This window comes from Gasterosteus aculeatus, chromosome 5 (assembly GCF_964276395.1).
Source record: "Gasterosteus aculeatus chromosome 5, fGasAcu3.hap1.1, whole genome shotgun sequence".
Taxonomy (NCBI): Eukaryota; Metazoa; Chordata; class Actinopteri; order Perciformes; family Gasterosteidae; genus Gasterosteus; species Gasterosteus aculeatus.
In genome coordinates this window covers 443778-464399 of record NC_135692.1, presented here as the reverse complement: position 1 = coordinate 464399, position 20622 = coordinate 443778, and the positions used below count along the sequence as shown (strand labels likewise).

General features: G+C 42.8%; 1 protein-coding gene and 1 long non-coding RNA gene across 5 annotated transcripts in view; one reads left to right on the top strand and one right to left on the bottom strand.

The window, feature by feature from the left end:
• The window catches only part of rbfox3a (RNA binding fox-1 homolog 3a), a 145836-nt gene that overhangs the window by 32754 nt on the left and 92460 nt on the right, over nucleotides 1–20622 (bottom strand). For all 4 annotated transcript variants that reach the window (XM_078103012.1, XM_078103009.1, XM_078103010.1 and 1 more), the window contains exons 5-8: nucleotides 20181–20273; nucleotides 18757–18817; nucleotides 18173–18226; nucleotides 6812–6932 (exon numbers count right to left, since the gene is read on the bottom strand). In XM_078103012.1, the coding sequence (XP_077959138.1) occupies nucleotides 6812–6932; nucleotides 18173–18226; nucleotides 18757–18817; nucleotides 20181–20273 (329 nt within the window). The remainder of the gene's footprint in view (nucleotides 1–6811; nucleotides 6933–18172; nucleotides 18227–18756; nucleotides 18818–20180; nucleotides 20274–20622) is intronic.
• On the top strand, nucleotides 2380–4343 carry LOC120819434 (uncharacterized). Its single transcript, XR_013467704.1, has 4 exons — nucleotides 2380–2790; nucleotides 2924–3080; nucleotides 3234–3326; nucleotides 3512–4343. It is a non-coding gene; the product is annotated as an uncharacterized LOC120819434 (long non-coding RNA).

Below are 20622 nucleotides of genomic sequence, written 5' to 3'. Positions count from 1 at the left end.
CCATGAAATGAATATACAGCATAATATGAATATATATAAATAAAATGAGGCGGGTGACCAATAGCGACAGATCTGCCAACCAATCACGAGTGATTGAAAGTTGTGCTTTCATCCAATCATGAACAAGGAAACTCAAGCCTGGTCTGCCCACGTGTGGTTTTTCTGCCAATCACGAGAGATTATATTCGTTAGTAAATTGTGGTTTCATCCAATAAGGAGTAAGGATATTCAAGCCCGCACGGCTCGGCCCCCCGCGGCTTCGCTGCATTCATATGCTAATTCGGGCCATTCGCACCTCCGCCAGCTCTCCACCTACGTCATGGTTCGTTTCCGACAATTTGTGGCACAGACAAACGCGACGTGCGCGGGTTGCAAATTGTCGGAAATTAGGGAGATTTCCGGGCGTTTACGGGGACGAAAATCTCACTTTTCATGCAGTGTCTGGGACAATGTGTCTTTCCACCGCTCTGCTCTGGTTCAGAACTGGTTTCAGCAACATCCACATTTCACCGTCCTATATCTTCCACCATTCCTCAACCCTATAAGATATAAGAGTTTTCTTGGCATGGCGGTGAAAGGTATATGATCTGTCTCCAGGCTGAAGGACCACTCATCCAAGCCATGGAGGAGGCCTGTGGCCAGATGGAGGTAGCAGCAATGCAACAATGGATTCGTCATTCAAGTTTCTTTCCACGGTGTCTTGCTAATGACAACGTTGCCTGCGATGTTGATAAAATTCTCTGGCCAGATCCAGCTCAGCTCACCTTGTGAAAAGTAAGTTTTTGATAATTGTGCTTTTTTCCTGTGTTGGAATGTAGCTAAGTACATTTACTCAATACTGCATGAAAGTACAAAGTACTTGAGGTTTTTTTCATATTACTTTGTACTTTTACTCCACTACATTTTCAGAGGGAAACCATATATGTTTTACATCACTGCATATGTAATAATATAGGTGATATATAATAATTATAACCACAAGAGCCATTTTCCTCTATTGAGTATGCTACTTTTTACTTTTAATAGTTCAAGTATTTCTTTTTGTGGTCATATGTTTTTACTTAATTGAAATTTTCACTGCAGGACGTGTACTTGTATTATAACAGAGTAGTTTCACGGAGTGGTAGAAGTACTTTTTCTTTTTTTTTTTTTCAAACTATCGGCGCAAATCCGTCCTCTCTCCACGTGACGGTCCGTGCCCGCGACGAACAACGCGGAGCTGAATCTATTGGAGGAGCTGCACCGAATCTCTGCACCGGCACTTTGCACCGTTTATCAGCATTCTTGTGCTTGACACGCTCATTTGATGAGTAATATTTGACTCTTGTTTAGACCGATTTCTTTCTGTAAGTAAGCGCCATGTTTTTCGTGCTTGCTAGTAGCCTAATGATGTGTGTAGTAATGTCGGCTAACGCTAGCTGGTAACGTTGGATGAAGCTTGGTCAATGCTTTATTATTATTCTATATTTCTTCATCAGTGTTGTGAATAGGGAACATTAAGGACTGTCACGGTAAAGTTGAGGAGAAACGTTAGTGTAGCGGTCGCGGGCGTGCTGTCACGTGCATGAACACACCTGCTGTCGGAGAGGTTTTTTTCTGAGACCAACGATTTATTGAGTACTGACTCACGATGAGAGGCTGATTCCGGCGGTTTGTGAGTTTCCATGAACAGGAGGACATTCACATGGCAGAACACCAGAGCAAGTATTGATATTTCATTTTAGTTTAAGCTAGTTTAAGCTAGCCTGCTAGGTTTGGCACTATGCTAACTTAGCTAAATTTAGCCACCAAAAAAGCAGTCTGTGCTTGTCAAAGACAGTGGGTGACTGTGGATATCACCACAGTCAACTAACTTAATGTTATTTTATTTAACCCTATTTTATCAAACCCCCAATGTATTTAGCTCACTTTCCATTGTAGCTCGTGTACCGCGCCCACAGTTAGCGCAGCGCTTGTCTGGTTACACGAGGAACGCAGTGAGACTCCCTATCTGAAAAGATCTTAACACCCAGTTTATCATAGGGAACGTTTACTCAGTGGCCTAAGTTATTCTTTAAGGTCATGTCTAGAATATGTACATTATAATACTGTCTTTGTGGGTAATAGGCCTATGATACAGTTTTTACTTGTACTGGACTCAAGATGTTTGTGAGTTGTGGTCAGCTTTGGTTGTGTTAAATTGTTCTATTCTTTTTAACTGTCCCCTTACAGGCTCAGCATATAGTGATCAATCCACAGTTCCCTTAATGTCCAGCCACATAAGTGAGTTGTTTATCATTTACCTTTTGTACTGCAGTGTTCATTTGGTAGCTGTCAATTAGATACATTTTTCGATTTATTTTTATAAAAAAATAAATATATATATTTTATTTTATTTATATATATATAGCTCTGGTATTTCAAATCTGATACTGCATGTTAATGTGTTTTCTTTCTATTTTGCTGGCCTTGATGTTAAACTTATCTTTTCTTACCTTTCAGATTTTTAAGAAGACAAAAAAAACTTCCTATGCAGTGGACGTGTAAGTACTGCACATTTTGTGCTGAAAAGAGGGGCTATTTACTTAAGCGTAATGCATGGGTGCCACACCCGAATATCTCCACTACCGTGCCTTCATAAGGAGTGTCTGTGCACATTTAAATCTTTCAATGACCTCAAAGTCCACTTATCAACATGGCACACTCAAAAGGACCTAAGGAACGTGAGTGAAACTGCTTTCCATTGTAAAAAAGGAGCCTGCTGTACACAACATGGTTGAACGATGGCCAGCACTCTTCACAGAGCGACAGGTAAGATAGTTTTGTTCTCAACCAATAAAATAATGCCAGTCAAAAATACATTTAAGGTGTGTGGCTAGAAATCCAAACACAGTTGAAATGTTAACACCTCTCCATCCCTACCCACCCCTCTCTACTTTTTAAGGTGTTTGCCGAGTTTAATCGAATCGCCAGTAAGAATCTTGAGGGAGACTTCTTTGAGGCTCTGGACCAGTACACCCCGCGGCTCGAAGACATTTTCAAAACAAAAAGGAACTGTTGGCCGGAAACTCAGTGAGCTGATGCAGCACATGAGCTGGATGGTAAGTAGGTTAATTTTGCTTTTGATCTGTATGATACTTCATCAATCAAGTTCTAAATGAGATGATCCAGACCAACCTGTTCTATTTTCGGTCTGACCTGTGCGTGTGCCAAATAACTCAGTTAACTGGTCTTTTCTCTCTCTGTATCATTAGACACCAGACGTGACAGTACTTCGCTCTGTTGTCCTCAAAGGCATTTTGATAATATTTGGTGACAACGCCAGTGAATTCTTCAAGACATGCTCTGTAAGTACTTACACATAAGTAAAAGTTTGGTGTGTATTAATATAAAACTATACCTGTGCTGACAGAAAATGTGATTCTATCTGCACAATATACAACATAGATTTTGTATAATAACAAAAATTAGTGTTTTAGAAGAGCATAAATTGCCAATACTGACGAATGTGTGTGTGTGTGTGTCTGTCTAGGATACAGCAAGAGACGAGGCCCTAGAACGCATCACTGTTGGTGTGTTGACAGTTGTCAGTGAAGATGGTCCTCACGAGGGTCCAAGTTCAGTGGACCTCCAGCCCATCTCCACTGCCATGATTCTGGAGGGAGGTATCGTCATGGATCACATTAAAAACTTGCCTCAGGCAGTTTGTCTGTTATTTGGGCTAACATATGCTTTGCATTTGGATTACCCAAAATGCTTTGCAAAGACAGTCAACTTCATTCAGGCTGTGATGCTTGGACTGGGAAAGAAAAACCTCCCACCAAAACTGTTAACTCTGAAGAACAGTCTCCTGGATTAGACTAGTAAAGAGCTAAATCAGCTGTCAGCAATTTAAAAGTTATAATAATGTTCTCCTGTTATTAGATAAAGTTTGATGCTTTCATGCAACTTGTTTATCTTAATTAAAAAAAAAAAAGCATTCAAGTCTGTACCATGTTATGCTGGTATGCTAATGGAGGAAATAGTGCCACTGAAGTCCTGTAGTTATCAGGTGTTTACCTGTTTATTATTGTGAGACTGTTACATGCATAGAATTAGTTCACAAAAATGTGGCGTCCATGTCATGGTACACAGTCCAATCAAACCACAAGTTATAAGTTATTTGTCTGCTGTTTAGATTCTTGGGAACAGAACACCGCTGAATAATAGTAATTTTATTGATTATTGTAAGGTGATTACATGAGTAAATGTTATATTGGAGAATTGGAATCAGAAGTAATAAAAAATGTCAAATGCTTTTTGTTCAGCCTAGACCTGTAAATGATGCAATTTTTTTTTTTTTAATAAATGCATCTGAATCAACCCAGAGAGTGTTCTTTTAAAGTATATTGTTGTGGTGTTTTTGCCTTTATTAGGTAACAACAGCTAAAAATAGATAAGAAATAGGGGAGAGAGAGAGAGAGAGAGAGAGAGAAAAGGGACAAGGACCCATTCAAGGAAATTAGTTTGTTTAATTTAAGTGAACTCAAAAAATGAGTGAGTAGTAAGTTGTGGGTATTTAGTAATTCTAAGTGGGGTTAAATTTGTATCAAGCAGTCCAGACAAAATGAAAAAATTAAGTTAACACTAAGCATTGTTATTAAGTTACATGAACTTAATTTTTTTGTTTTAGTTGTACTACTTGATTTAGTACTGCACACTTAAAATGAACAAGCTTTTCTAACTCACTAATCTTAAGACTACTGAGCTTAATTTTTTTGAGGCAACGAGTTTGCATACTTTTTTTAAGTATGGTCAACTAATTAGATTTTACAGTGTAGAAGTGCTAAAAGTGTTTTATCACAGCCGAGTGTAACTCATGCAAACAGAGTATAGTAATGTGACACGTGTGCGCTTCATATGGTAACAAAGTGTAGTTTGTGGAGTTTAATTTTGCAAAGGATCTGTAGTGTTGTGCTAATTGTGTGTGTGGTTGTGCTAATTGTGTGTAGTGTTTTGAAAAGACGGGCGCTGTTTTGAAAATCGTGCTTAAGCAATCGAGAAACTAATGTCGTTGTTTTTTCCTATTTGCTGTTGTGCGTTCCTATTTGCTGTTGTGCGTTGCACTTCAGGGCCGCCGTAAGAGGACAGCTGTGCCGTGCTTTCTGCACCGCATCAGGCTGCGAGTCCAGCTGCTCATCCCCCCCCCTCTCCCCCCCACAGGCAAGCCACCACGGAGACGTGGTCCGTTTTATACGGCAAAAACGAACACACATCAGAGCCACGGGGCCGCGCCGCCCTGCGCGCTCAGTACAACAATCGGTTTTCCAGAGCTGAGCGACTGCTGTAGAGGCACTGACACACATGAATGAGCTGAACATGAAGCTACAAGGGAAAGATCAGTTTGTGCATGAAAACATACACAAATGAGAGAGTGAGAGTCTTCAAAGCCAAGTTGACGTGGAATTGGAACTCATTGATCTTCATTGTGACGCCGTCTTAAAGGAGAAGTTCAACTCCAAACCGAGGATGCTGGTGTTGTTTGGTGGTTCAGTGTGATGAAAACCAACCAATCACGCCACAGATCCCAGTTAACGGATGAACACCTCAGATCTGTCCTGAGAATTGCCAGAACAAAGCTCTATCCATCTGATCCCGTCTGTCAAATTTCAAAAGTCAATGTGGCCCCTGAGCCAAAAGGTTTCCCACCCCTGTTGTAGAATCACACTCCTTTTTATTTGGAAGAGTGAAGTAGGTCGTGTGGTAGAACAATGACGAATTTGTCTTTGCTGCTGGTTTGAATTATTCAGAAGAAAAGCTTCAGTTATTTCTAGTACTTTCAGAGATTTTCTTTTTGCGGAAGCGCTGTACTCTCCAGTATGCAGTCGCTTGGAGCACCGGGGTCGAGCCACTGTGCAGCTTCCTTCTCTCCAGGTGCTTCAAACAGTCATTGGCTAGTTATGTGATGCGTGTGTCTGCTTCACATGTTATTCTAAAAGCCTCATGGACCCTGCAGAGCCTTTTTAGAACGAGCATGAACAGACTGAATGTTGTGCGTGTTGTGTCCCGTCAGAGCGGTTGCCTGTGTGAAGTGGAAGGAAATTTGCGTCACGAGGAACGTTGCAGTTCCAGTGATGCAGACACCGTGCAGTCACATGACCATCACATTACAGGAGCTCAGTTTGAAGCTACATCCAAACCAAGCAGCACCTCGTTCTTTGTTTTTCTGAATAAATCCTGAAGAGCAGATTTAGTTTCAAACTCCCACCAAACGCTAACTGAGCAACTCCGTAGTTCCATGTGGTCGCCTACTCTCCATCGCTCAGCCTCTCGCCTTCTCTTCTCATTTCATTCCATTCAAGTCCAACACCCTCTCTCATCTTCTGTCTTTCTCTCCCCATTCGAACCTCTTGTGTGGATGCAGCTCTGCAGAGGGACGTGGTTATTAGCTGTGATGGCCGTCTCTCTCTCTCTCTGGAGCAGGCCTATCGAGGTGTGCAGGCCTCAGCAGCCGTTCACAGCCCAATACAGAACGACACGGTGGGAAAAAAAGAAGACAAATTTGTCCGTTCTGGAATCAAAGAGCAATTTTCCGCTCTATTAGAAGGCAGCAGTTTTGTTTTTCACTCGTGGATCTTTTGCTCGGGCTTGTGTGTATGTGTGAGTCCGTATTTATTTGTGTGTTTGTGTGTTAACTCCTGTGCATGTGTTTGAGTAATACTGTGAATCCCATTTGTGCAGTAGCATGTTTTCAGTCTCATCTCGTGTCATACTGTGTTTATTTGGTCCTATGCGTCTGGTTCAGTTGTGTGTGCGTGTGTGTGTGTGTGTGTGTGTGTGATTGGGTACTCACGCTCCATAGCCCGGGATGGGTGGAGGAGGAGGTGCAGCACGGAATGTGTTGTAGACGGCGCGACCCCTTCCTCTCAGATGGGCCACAGCTGCTCCTGTACCCGGGTAAGGAAACCCTGTGACTGAGAGAGAGCGCACAATACGTTACCTTTAAAAAGTACAGCAGCTCACTGGCCACTTTGCATCAAACACACACACATGGAGATCCACTTGGACACTTGGAGGAATAAAAAAGTGTGACTTTCGATCAGACGAAAGTACGGCGTCTTGAACGTGGTGAACAAGAAGAGGAGCTCCTGGGGGGAGGCGAGTGGGGGAGGGTTTGGCAGCAGGGACACAAAGCAGATGGCCTGCATTGTTTGAGGCTGATTCAGCCTGAGGCCATCCTTCATCAAGCACACACACAGGGGTCACCCCTACAGGCCCAGGGTGGCATAGTGATGTGATGCTTCAGCTGAAGGTCCCAGTTCAACCTTCAGTCAACGGGGGAGCAAGGCCTTCACACGCACACGCGTGTGCTAACACAGACCTTGATGAGCACACACAGACGGCGTGGCCTAGCATTCATGCTCTCATTATCCACGCTGGTCTGTGCACACGGGCCGCCGGACCTCCTCTGAGGAGCACGGCACCGATTAGTTGTTGCAGTTGCTGTTGTTGTGTGCAGTTAAAGAAGAAAGATGCAAACTACAGTAACACTACACAGGCGTCATTGTGCGCTGAAGAGTCACCGCCCCTTTAGATGCACATCATACTTTTCATTATTACATATACAAGTCATTTCATTACATTCCTTTTAAAACAAGTAACTTTTTGATGTTGACAGTTCATTGATCAGCTCTGATAAACCTCAAGCAGATTGTTCAAGTTTTTACATTTTGAAACAAACTTTATGGAAAATAACGGTCCATTACGGTCCAGGGTGGGGGTTGGCGGCGCTGACGGTCCATTACGGTCCAGGGTGGGGGTTGGCGGCGCTGACGGCCCATTACGGTCCAGGGTGGGGGTTGGCGGCGCTGACGGTCCATTACGGTCCAGGGTGGGGGTTGGCGGCGCTGACGGTCCATTACGGTCCAGGGTGGGGGTTGGCGGCGCTGACGGTCCATTACGGTCCAGGGTGGGGGGTTGGCGGCGCTGACGGTCCATTACGGTCCAGGGTGGGGGTTGGCGGCGCTGACGGTCCATTACGGTCCAGGGTGGGGGGTTGGCGGCGCTGACGGTCCATTACGGTCCAGGGTGGGGGTTGGCGGCGCTGACGGTCCATTACGGTCCAGGGTGGGGGGTTGGCGGCGCTGACGGTCCATTACGGTCCAGGGTGGGGGTTGGCGGCGCTGACGGTCCATTACGGTCCAGGGTGGGGGTTGGCGGCGCTGACGGTACGCCAAAGTCGGTATCCCCCCCGTTGGTGGATGTGGCCCACGGGCCGGAGTTTGAGACCCGTGACTTAAACCTAATTGTCATTTTGAACCCTGAATAGGATTCTGGTTTTGTCTGTGTTACAAACAACGATGTAGAGGAGTGTAATTTATAGTTATTAGTAGTAGTTTACAGTACAATACTGTAATATGTTCAAATCATCAAAGTCTGTGACAGTTATGAAAAGATGAGTAGTGATGATGCGCACATTCGACGACTGTGGGTCAGTGGGGAGCAGGTCGTCCTCCAATCAGAGGGTTGTCGGTTCGATCCCAGGCTCTGCTAACCCGCATGTCCATGTGTCCTCGGGCAAGACACTTAACCAACATGGCTCCTGTAGCTGCGACTACAGTGTGTGGATGTTAGTGACTGATGGCAGGTGTCACTGTGTGTGGTTCTCCTGTCATCACTGTGTGAATGATGTCATGTAGTGTTAAAGCGCTTTGAGTGGTCAGAAGACTAGAAAAGCGCTACACAAGTACAGGCCATTTACCATTTACATTCAATCTGTGATTATAGTACAGCATGGTTCTAATTAAAATGATAATAGTGTTTAATAATCAGCATATGAAGTTATGTAAAAGAATATCTCCATTTAACAAATGTTACTTTATGTGTAAAGTTGTGTGATCAAATAGTTTGGGTTAGCTGTGTTTTTCCAAAAGATTAACAATATTCAATATTTTGTGCATGCTTTTGTTTTGTCTGTGTGCTTTAGACCATGACAAGGCTGGTTTCAGAAATGACAGTAGCTTTCCTAAAAGAATACATAAATGTATTATGTAATCCATTCTGTCTACTCCTGGTGTGTAAAGGGCTGTATTTTAAATATGTAACAGTGGGTGATTGTGATTTAATCCCTAGCGACTACAGGCTGAAGCTGGTTTCATACTAATGAAAGGAATATATTAACACAGTACTAACATCCCGAGAGAGAATGGTTGATATTGATTACAATGTTACTTTAGTCAGCGAATTGCAGAAATGGAATCTTCTCTGTAGAGACATGAACTCCTTTCAAAATAAAAGCCCTCATATTCACATTCTGTTGCTATTAAGCAAAACCTTCTCCTGTTGTCAGGAAATGTGCACAACATCACAGTGATGGATTGATAATTTAGAAGTCTACAGAGTTGTTTTCTGTACAGTTTAAAACTACATTTTAAACTGCCCACACTGGTTTTGTAAAACCAGTTAATGAATAGTTTCATGTGGTGACCTTTAGGTTGGGATGGGTTAAACAAACAGAGCACTTACACCCAGGACTGTGCTGTGCGTGTCCCATGAGGAACAAGTCAACGTTAACTCATCTTAATTATGCCACATACGGCTGTGGTAGATAAATAGTCCAATAAAACCATCATTTACTAAATGAACATCATGCTCTAGTGAAGATAACTACAGTTTTAGACCATAAACTGTTTGCAATGTTTACTGAGGAAATGCTGCTGCTGGTCCCTACAGAGAATGTATGTTTTAAGACACTTCTGCTTTACTCTTTGAAACCCATGGTTGCTGTCTGGTCTAACTTTATACGTAATACTCTGCACACTCTGCTAGCATTATTTCTCTGCCAGTGTACTTGACTGATACCTCACTAGCAATTATTGCAAAAATAAATCGATTTACTTAGAAGAAGTAGCGAGGCATCTTGACAAGAGAAACTTGCATGTACGATGACCTGCATGCTGTAAGGTCAATCAGATTCCAGTCCTCCGAGATACCAACTATCTGCAGCAGCAAAGAACACATCATGCTCCACTGTAAGTGCCCCCACCATCCATCTCGCTGTCTCTCTGCAGGAGGACAGAGGTCTGCCTCTCCTTACTCTGACCACTCAGATGGGGTTCCTATGCCACGCAGTCCATCGGTGACATATTCCGAGGAAAATATCAGTTTCCCCCAGTTGCCCACACCTTCCCTCTCATTCTCAATATCAGCCGCCGGTATATTCAATTCCTCTTTGTGTGTGTGTGTGTGTGTGTGTGTGTGTGTGTGTGTGTGTGTGTGTGTGTGTGTATATGCATATGAGTGAGCATGAGGACGTGTATGTGCATGTTGCTGGTGGTGTGACGTATATAACAATGAGCAATGGCTTGTGTGCGCTACAGCAGTGCTGTAACAAGCCATGAATCATGGCAGGCCTTTCGCCTGACAGCCAGCAGGCCCATAAAACCAACAAATAACATACACTGGTACACATCTGCATGAAAAACTATCGCACATACATGCACTATTAATGCAGCGTGTAATACAATTACTGGTGATGCGAGATAGGGTCGGTTGGAATTAAAAGTATTATTTAGAAAGGCCACTTTAATATGTGATATGTATCTGTGTGCGTTTGGTGTGCCACTATAATTATGGCGTTGCATCTCAATACCAGGATAGTGACTGGGCACAAGGCTTTATCATTGTGTCTTCAAATCAATCATCTGAAAAATTGGGGGATATTTAGGTAAATTACATTCGCTAGCTGGAGTGGCAGAATGACTGCCGATAAAAGTTCTTCTGAAATGGATGCAGATCCTGTTGAAAAGTATCCCTGAGGGAAGTGAAATGAACTGCAACTTTATAGGAATGGTTTTCCATAAAAATCACATGTACTCATCCAAAGTTGAAAGGATTTCAAATGACACGTTGGGTCCATCTGGATGGGACAAGGCTCAAACATTCTGTAGTATTCAAGCAAAACTAGAAAGAAATTTTCTAAAATCTGTCCATACCAGGCCATAGATATCAAGCCATAGATATCAAGCCATAGATATCAAGCCATAGATACCAGGCCATAGATACCAGGCCATAGATACCAAGCCATAGATACCAAGCCAGAGATATCAAGCCAGAGATATCAAGCCATAGATACCAGGCCATAGATATCAAGCCCTAGATACCAGGCCATAGATATCAAGCCATAGATATCAAGCCATAGATACCAGGCCATAGATACCAGGCCATAGATACCAGGCCATAGATACCAGGCCATAGATATCAAGCCATAGATACCAAGCCAGAGATACCAGGCCATAGATATCAAGCCAAAGATACCAAGCCATAGATACCAGGCCATAGATATCAAGCCACAGATACCAGGCCATAGATATCAAGCCATAGATACCAGGCCATAGATACCAAGCCATAGATACCAGGCCATAGATATCAAGCCCTAGATACCAGGCCATAGATACCAAGCCATAGATACCAGGCCATAGATACCAGGCCATAGATATCAAGCCATAGATACCAAGCCATAGATACCAAGCCATAGATACCAGGCCATAGATACCAGGCCATAGATACCAGGCCATAGATACCAAGCCAAAGATACCAAGCCATAGATACCAGGCCAGAGATATCAAGCCATAGATACCAGGCCATAGATACCAAGCCATAGATACCAGGCCATAGATACCAGGCCATAGATACCAAGCCATAGATACCAGGCCATAGATATCAAGCCATAGATACCAGGCCATAGATACCAGGCCATAGATACCAGGCCATAGATATCAAGCCATAGATACCAGGCCATAGATACCAAGCCATAGATACCAGGCCATAGATACCAAGCCATAGATACCAAGCCAAAGATACCAAGCCATAGATACCAGGCCATAGATACCAAGCCATAGATACCAAGCCATAGATACCAGGCCATAGATACCAGGCCATAGATACCAAGCCATAGATACCAGGCCATAGATATCAAGCCATAGATACCAGGCCATAGATATCAAGCCATAGATACCAGGCCATAGATACCAAGCCATAGATACCAGGCCATAGATACCAAGCCATAGATACCCTGGCCATAGATACCAAGCCATAGATACCAGGCCATAGATACCAAGCCATAGATACCAGGCCATAGATATCAAGCCCTAGATACCAAGCCATAGATACCAGGCCATAGATATCAAGCCCTAGATACCAGGCCATAGATACCAAGCCACAGATAACAAGCCACAGATATTAAGCCTTGGAAAACATGTCATTGCGTTCTGCTCTGTTGTTTTCCTCCAAGAGAGTGATTTTGATTTTGTAAGATTTTGCAGCATAACTTAGTTGAATGGTTAAAGTTTTCTGTCTTTTGTTTCCTCCGTAAGGAGTGATTTTTGGCATCTTTCATAGTGCCTACAGTTTTAAGGAGGGTTTTTGTTAAGAGACGAGTGCTCACCTGCTATTTTTATCAAGTTGAAAGTCTTTTGTTTTTCCTCATAGAGTGGAGTGACTTTTGTTTTATATTTTTTGGAGCCTCACTTGCTCTTAAACTATTTATTGGAGGAAGTGTGTTCTAGATAATTTTGATAGTTATTTTCTCTGCCTTGATAGATCTGAGAGATTCAGTCTTTCCAATAAAGACACAAATCCTGTGACAACCCTGCGCCTGTGTCCTGCCGGGCTGTGACAAAATCTCATGTAGCAATATAAATACTTTAACTTCTATGGTATTCATATTCAAACAGGCGTTGAACTGATCTATCGGGACACCATTGGTCTTTTTGTAATCTCATAATAGATATTGATTAGAAATCCATTATAGCACTGATAGGATTTCTGTGACTGTTGATGGGAAAACATCTTCAATTCAAATATCAATAAATACTATATATTAAGCCGGTATTATTTCCAGAGCTTCAATTGGATGAGCCACTCCTCGCCAACGCACAAAGGCCAGTCCTGATGACTCACTCAGAGGGACTCAGGTCCAGAAGGCAGCTATTTGTCATGTCACTCGCTCGTCACATTAGTCCTTTAGCTCTAACCCAACTTAGTGCTTATGTTACCTAAACCTGACAACCTGTGAAGAAGGAAGGTTTTTTTTAAATGCCTGAAACAAATATTGATACGCCACCCTGAAAATAAAGCGGAGGCTAGGTGGGTTTCTTGCTATTTAAAACATCATTTTGAAAGGCAGAGTTGATAGCTGTGACCTCGGCTGGTCCTGGACCAATGACGGTGTGCCAATGTGACCAAGCCCGGCGTTGAGCTTGTGTCGCCCTTCCAACTTGCAAATGCTTTTGCATATGTTAAAAAGGCCCGAGCCGCTTGCCTCGTTACTTCCTTGCATGCATTTTGCATTTTAATCTTATTTTGTGTGTTCTAGGGAGAGCTGCTCTGCCAAGCCCAACCCACACAGGCACAGTCACAAACACACACTGTACAACACCCCCCCCCCCACACACACACACACACACAGACACACACACATCGTCCTGCTTTGCATATACCCAGTGTAGGACACAGTCAATCAATCAGTATTACATTTTCCTCATTGTCCTTCATGCCCATGAAGTCTATTTTACTCAAACACACATGCACACACGTATACGCATACACAGTCTGGTTCCCCATTTGCATTACAATTGCGTACCGCGTACGTGTGTAAGTGTCTGGTTGCGTTGTGCTGGAACACTTATTTATCGGACAGGCCTTCATTAAAGGAGAACCCTTAGAGACAGGTTTTTATTTTGGATTCCTTGTGATATCTTTAATTTATTGTATGTCAATAACAGAGATTCTTGTTTCATGTAGTGAGAAAGTCCCCAAGTAGTCAACACTGACAGAATCTTCAGGGGACCCCCCCAAATAATCCTCATGAACAGCGAGCATTGCTGCTGTCAGTGCTCACAGCTACTAAGGTAGCAGCTGGCGTCTGGTTGGGGGGATCAGGTGGACTAATAATCTCTCCCTAACCATGTGTGCATTGACATCATATTCCCTACATGATGCAGAGAGTTAATAAACACCTTTCCTCAATTAAAACAAAAAAAGCTAATGCAATCCAGGCAGAATTTCCGAATATATTTTGGTACATAAATGTAATTTCTAGTACAAATTAAGCTTCACAGCATGAATCCGTTTACATAGAAATTAGGTTCTGGCAGGAAAAATGTGTTACTGTACAGAGTACAAGTATCACAATTCTAACACCATTGAACACTGAGTTTGTTACGTTGAAGCAATGCTGAAGGGTTAATCTTCATGGAAACATCCCTACAGCCATCAATGAGTCGAATGCTGTGATACGTAAAAGGAAAGCCAGAGAGGGCGCGCCGAGGACCGCAAGGTTGGCGGTTCTGAGCCCCGGCTGCTCCATGTCGAAGTGTCCCTGAGCAAGACACTGAACCCTTAATTGCTCCCTGGGCAGAAATTAAAAAAAAAAAACTATGGATAAAAAATGTCGTTTTGGATAAAAGCGTAATCTGAACTAAGAACGGGTCACTTCTGTTGCCTAAACCAAAAGTTGCTGTGTCTCAATAAACAATAATAAGTCTCACTTTTACTTTTACAACATTGTTGATATAGTTTGGTTCAAGTATACAATGGTAGAGCTAACATTTGACAGCGCTCATTTTATAGGCTGTCAATCAAAATAGGTCAAAATTTGCTATCAGCTATCAAAATTTGATAGTTGAGTGTGTGTTATTAGTCCATACATACCAATGAGTGTCTGCTTGTTCTGTTGGATGCGAGTGTGAATGCAATAGACACACTGTACATGTATAGCTACATTCTTACATGTGAGTGTGTGAGCATGGGAGTATATGCAAGTGGGGGTCATCCGTCATTCTTCTGAATGGGATTTGCGCACAATAAACCTGTAGCCGAGCCCGGCAATGGAGATGGAGTGCACTGTCAGCTGGCCAGGATTTATGGAGGCCGATTCAGCTGATGGGTGCTGCGAAAGCCGTCTGATAAAGAGTGATTAATCGCCCTTACATCCCGCTTTACATCCTGCTTTACTCCCTCCCCAAAATAGATTAAATGCACTCATAATCATTCCAGAAGAAATCCAAATCCCACGCATTTTAGATTACAGGAGAGTATCTTTTTTCTTTTTTCATTTTCATAGATGAATGCAGGAAGGATGTAGAGTGGAAGTGTGGATATTTTCTCCGCTGTGAATTAATGGGCATATGAATGTCAGTAGTGCCGAGCAACACAAAAGATTCTTATGAAGGTACAATGTAAAAAAGGATTTGAACAATAAGTCATAGTAACGTCTTTCTGTTATTTACAACGTATCATGATGATTTATACAATTACAACTTAATTGTATGTTATCAGTATTCCAACTCAGGTTTTTCTAAAAATTGTAAATTTCAACAAGTTTAATGAACTGAAAACTGTATTAGTGTGTACTGTATTAGTTATAATTACGCTTATGTCCAACAGTCAAAGTGAAGTGGCACTTTTTAAAGCGATTTCATTTCTATTGGACGCCCATGTAAAATGATCACAATCTACACAGAAATACAAATGCATACATTCTACTGAAAAACAGCTGCATCACTAACCAATGGAAATAGCAGACGGCGAACTAACCTAAACACGCAGAGGATTAAGACGTCCGGATCACAAACGTGACCTGGACCTCATTCGTTGGCTCAGCGAACCAAGTGGCGGATGATTATCGTTAACCGGCGAGACGATGAACATGAGTCGACGTTTGAAAACTGGCGCGACAGCTCGGAAAAGAAAGCCTGAGGTGAGTGGATCCATCAAAAATATACAGGTTAGTAAATGTAGAGAAAGTTGTTGTCGTGTTGATATATTGTCCGTAAATGCATGACACTAGAGGTTAGTTTAATGCAGTTGATCCAATATGGCAAATAGAACAGTGTTAAAGTAGCGTTAGCTAACTTAGCGTTAGCTTTCAACCATTGAGCCGCGTAAATCCAGATAACACGAACGGTTGTTGACCAACAGTATATGAAGTCCTATTGTTATTAATGTTTCAGAGGACATTTAGAAAAATATAATTTAATTAAGCCAACGTTCAGGGGGGTCAGCCTATGGGGTAAAAGGTCTGCAGCTAACACAGGTTAGGGACCTAATGTTGGCTAACATTACACCCTTGCACATTTGTTAAATTGCCTTGCAAATAAATGCTTTGCTACTTGTTAAAAGACCAACCCTTTCATGTAATGCCTTTACATGTCATTTATATCAGCTCACACAAACACTTGTTCCTGGCCCCTCTGTCAAAGCGTTGAACCCATTGTGGCCCGCGAGTCAAAAGGTTTGCCCACTCCTGAATTAGACTACTCAAAAGTGTAAGGCAACAATAATGTTTTTAAGTTGAACCCCCTTGATTTTTTTTACAGTGTGTGAACAAATAGAAAAATGTAGAGGGCCCATACAAAACCGCCATGACTGATTTTCCTTTTTTTCCCGATGTGTAGTTTCCCCCTTAGGAGGCATAGGGTGTCACTTTGTGATCGCTCTGGCTATAAGCAGCCTACACAATACAAGAAACACTGAACATGTCTACGTGTGTGTGAGTGTGTTTTATGCAATAAGTCACTGTGAACGCCTCTAATGTTACTTGATGAGGGACGAAAAGATTGGAGCCATGTCTACATGTTTCATATATAGCTAATGACAAAGGTTACTTCAGTTCAATTAATTTTATTTTGTACAGCTCAAAATCACAAATCACAAATTTACCTTAGCGGGCTTTTGAGTCTGTACATAACGGGATGAAAAATGATGGTGAATGATGACATGTAGTGTAATAGAGCTTTGAGTGGTTGGAAGATAAGAGAAAAGAGTCCATTTATCATTTGCCATTTAAAACCCATTGGAGGCTGTGCCACTTTGTCATCACTTTAGCAACTGACCTACAGTAATAATAGAAAAAGGCAAAAGTTGAAACACAACCAAACGTTGGCGCTAACTACTTGGTAAAATCACTAGAAACTGAAAACAAAGAACAAAATGCATTAAAAGTACTTGATCACACAGGAGACACGCAGCAGTCTCCACTTTCCTTCCATCAGACCACAAAGTGTTGTCTTGGATGTGAAGTACTTAAGTTCTAATGGATCCATCGCAATACATTTCTAAAGAAAGTATGATATTATAATGAATTGGAGGTCAGTGACATAATGCCTCATAAACTCAGGGCGTAGATGTTTAGTAGTAGGTTTACACTTTCCATCCAAGTACACCCTAAATAACTCCCACACCAACACAAGTGTGTGTGTGTGTGTGTTTGCTGCTCGAGGAGGCTTTGAATGGCCACTAACAATTCTTAAAATGTCCCTGGACAGTATACCAAGGTAACATGAATTCAGAACCCCCCCAAACGGACAGTGATGAATAAACAACAATCACTAAAGAAAGTTTGTTTCTCAGCTGAGAGGGCCAGTGTGCAGAGAAAAGAGCCTTTGAATTAAAAACCTTTAAACATGTCAGATCTGCTGTTCACTATTGCTCAGCTTGTGCTTCCTCCTGAGTGGGTCTCAATCACATTATTTGTATCATTAAGTTGTTTTCCTTCCAGCTTCAAGGGTTGTAAAATGTATTTTGTTGCGTATCGAGTATCGATATAAAGTGAGAGAGCAGAAGAAATGTCCTCAGTTCTATCGTAGATGTCTCTTCTATCTCATGGACCGGTTCTCTTGTCTTTGTTTAGATGTTAAATAGACTGTATTGAATGTCTCTTTTCTAGTCTTCTAACCACTCTAAGCTTTTTAAATACATGTCTCCCCCATTACTCACCCATTCACTCCCATTCATACTCTGAGCTTTAAGGTTGAGGTTTAGGAAAAAGGAGAATTATTGTAACAATACGATCTACCGGTGTTACAGTTGTGTTCTAGAGCAGCTGGAGAATAATACCTGGATATACACGTATAAACACAGGAGAGGCCCACAGGCAGCTGGGAGAGATGGATGGCCTCTCTGCCGGGCTGCAGATTTACAGCAGAGCTGTAAAACTGTCTGCGAACCAACAGATTTCAGACTAATGAGCAAAGAGTAGAGCGGTTAAGAGGAGCGAGTGATCTCAGCACTTCCACCAAACCAAAGCTACCTGCCACTTGAAACTGCTCACACGTAGCATGTAAATCTCAATAAGACAAAGGAAAGAAGTATTCAATAGCCCATTATTTGTTCAGCAATGTACTTTTCTTTTCAGAACTGTGTGATTGTTTACCTGCATAAAATTCTGGGCCATATACTGCTCCGACCACTGGGTTCAGCTTCCAGCCTGGACAGGAGGGACACACACACACACAGGGTGAACGTTAGTATTGCTGAAATCACTTATTTGTTTGTCCTCCCTGTCTCTTTTTCACGTTATCATTATTACCTGGGACACTCATTAAAATGTGCTGTCGTAACAAATGTTGATTCTTGTAGTTTTGGTGTTTGTGATGTGATGTGTGTTTGTGGACGAATGAGAAACCCTTCAGGGCTCATTCTCTCTGTCTCTTCACCCCCAGACAGGGTGGAGTTGTGCCTCTGTTTGTGTGTGTGTGCGTGACTCGTTTGGCCATTTAATTCCATCCCCGCCCCCCCTTTGCTGGTCCTGCTCCCTGGTTTCCTCCCCATCATAGCGACAGCCCTGCATGCTCATGTCACATGCAGTGCAATGGGATGATGGGCAAGAAAGCTTGAGTGGAGAAAACTGGAGGGAAAACAGAAGGAACTAACAAGGAAAGGAAATGAAAGGACAGCACGTCTCAGGAGACGGCCAGAAGAGCTGGGACAGGATGGAAGAGAAGTCTGAAATCTTACCATTGGCGTAAGGGTTGGCCACCTTTTTGTTGGTCATCACTCTGGCCGTGGCATTGTTGACCTGTCAGTACAGAGGTTGAGGTTAGTGTGAGAGCAGATACGCAAACAAGGAACAGAACAACACGTGCAGACTGTACGTAATCCACATCACAAGCTCTCGCCATGCAGCTACTTCATCTTTTCAGCAGGTGATGCGACATGCATGAGTCATAGTCTACTGTGGAAACTACAAAGGACGTATGAACACACGAGTGATCGGGGACACTAAGATGCTTGCAAGTTACACTGTATTTCAATCAAAGAGCTTGTGCCCAGTTGTGGCGTTGCAGACAAATGTCAGTAAGACCCAGTGTGTCTGCAGCAGAACGCTGTCTGGGCTCCAGATGGACGGTCGACGCCAAGCGCAGAATAATGGGACGTCGTTGTGAGTGCTGTGTGCACAGGGTCACAGCCATGTTTGACTTGGTGATACTTACAAGTCCACAACAAGAGCTCACTGCTCCTTTTTTACTACACTTTGTAGTTTGAACTGCATGCATTGCTGCATCCAAGAAATGATCTGAATTGAAGTGAATATGAATAGATAAATAGATACATGTTTCGACAGTAAGATGTTTGGGGGACATCCAGATTTACATATATCTTACATTCTTATGTCTTTTTCTCCAACATAATTCAATCTTGCAATATAATATCACTCACGGTGACAGTACACGCCTCAAAGGAATGTTAAGGAAGATGGTGTTCTGCGTAAAAAGGGTCAACACGTTTGCTTCATACAAGTCTTTTTGTTGGCCAAACCAAACCGCATCCAGATCCCCGGTTTGTAGAGCTGTGTTTTCTAGACACACCATCCTCCTCATCCTCTGTCCTTTGTACATGTTATCAGGACAAAATAGTAGTTGCAGAATATGGACCTCAATTCTAAGACAAGTTAAAACACAAGTATCTTCCTTAGAATTGTTCTGCTATATGGACCTTGATAAGATCAAATGTGAACATGAAAGAAGAGACAGATGGAAAGATGGAGAGACATTTCACTCCACATCTAAAGATGATCCCATCCAAGTTGAACACTAGCTGCTGAGGTTTGAGCCGTTTAGAAGGAGCCTTCTAACCCAAATCCAAAGTATTTGAGCCCATGCACATGCGCTAGACGCCAGCACACCCCACACACCCGACACAGTTCACCATTTCTGTAAAACAACAGCAACAATGCAACACACTCACAGCACTGAACAGGTCTGTCTTTCTCTTTGTCACACACACTTACGGATCAGGGTTCAGCATGCAGCGTTCAAGGTGCAGCAGGCAGGAGAGAGCAAATGGATGTGGGTAGAAATGTCAGGCAGGCAGAGAAAGGGACGAAGGTTGAAAAAAGAAGAAGGGGGTAAGGTAAGGGGAGACAGGAAAGAGGAAGGCACCTCTATTTTGCGTCCCTCTACGATTGTACCATTTAGTTTCTCCCGTGCACGGTCAGCATCTGCACTCGTTTCAAATGTTACAAACCCAAAGCCCTGCAGTGGCCGGGAGGTGGGGTTGGAAAACAAAAGCGACAGAGGGAGGAAGTCCAGAAATAAAATGATGAAACCAATAGGGGGAGGAGAAGAAGACACAAAACACAGATGAGAGAGCTGCAGGTCAGGAGGAGGTCTAGATCCAAAAGCAGAGACCAGAGAGACTTCTCAGGCTGCTCAGACATACATGAGAAACCAGCGGTGAGGACGACTGGGGACACAGACAAGAGCTCTGATTTTGTGTTTTTATTCTCCGGTCCATCTCTGTTGCTCATGCACTTGCAAAAACCACTGGGTCTAACGGAATTAGCTGATGGAATTAAGGCCTCCACACACACACACACACACA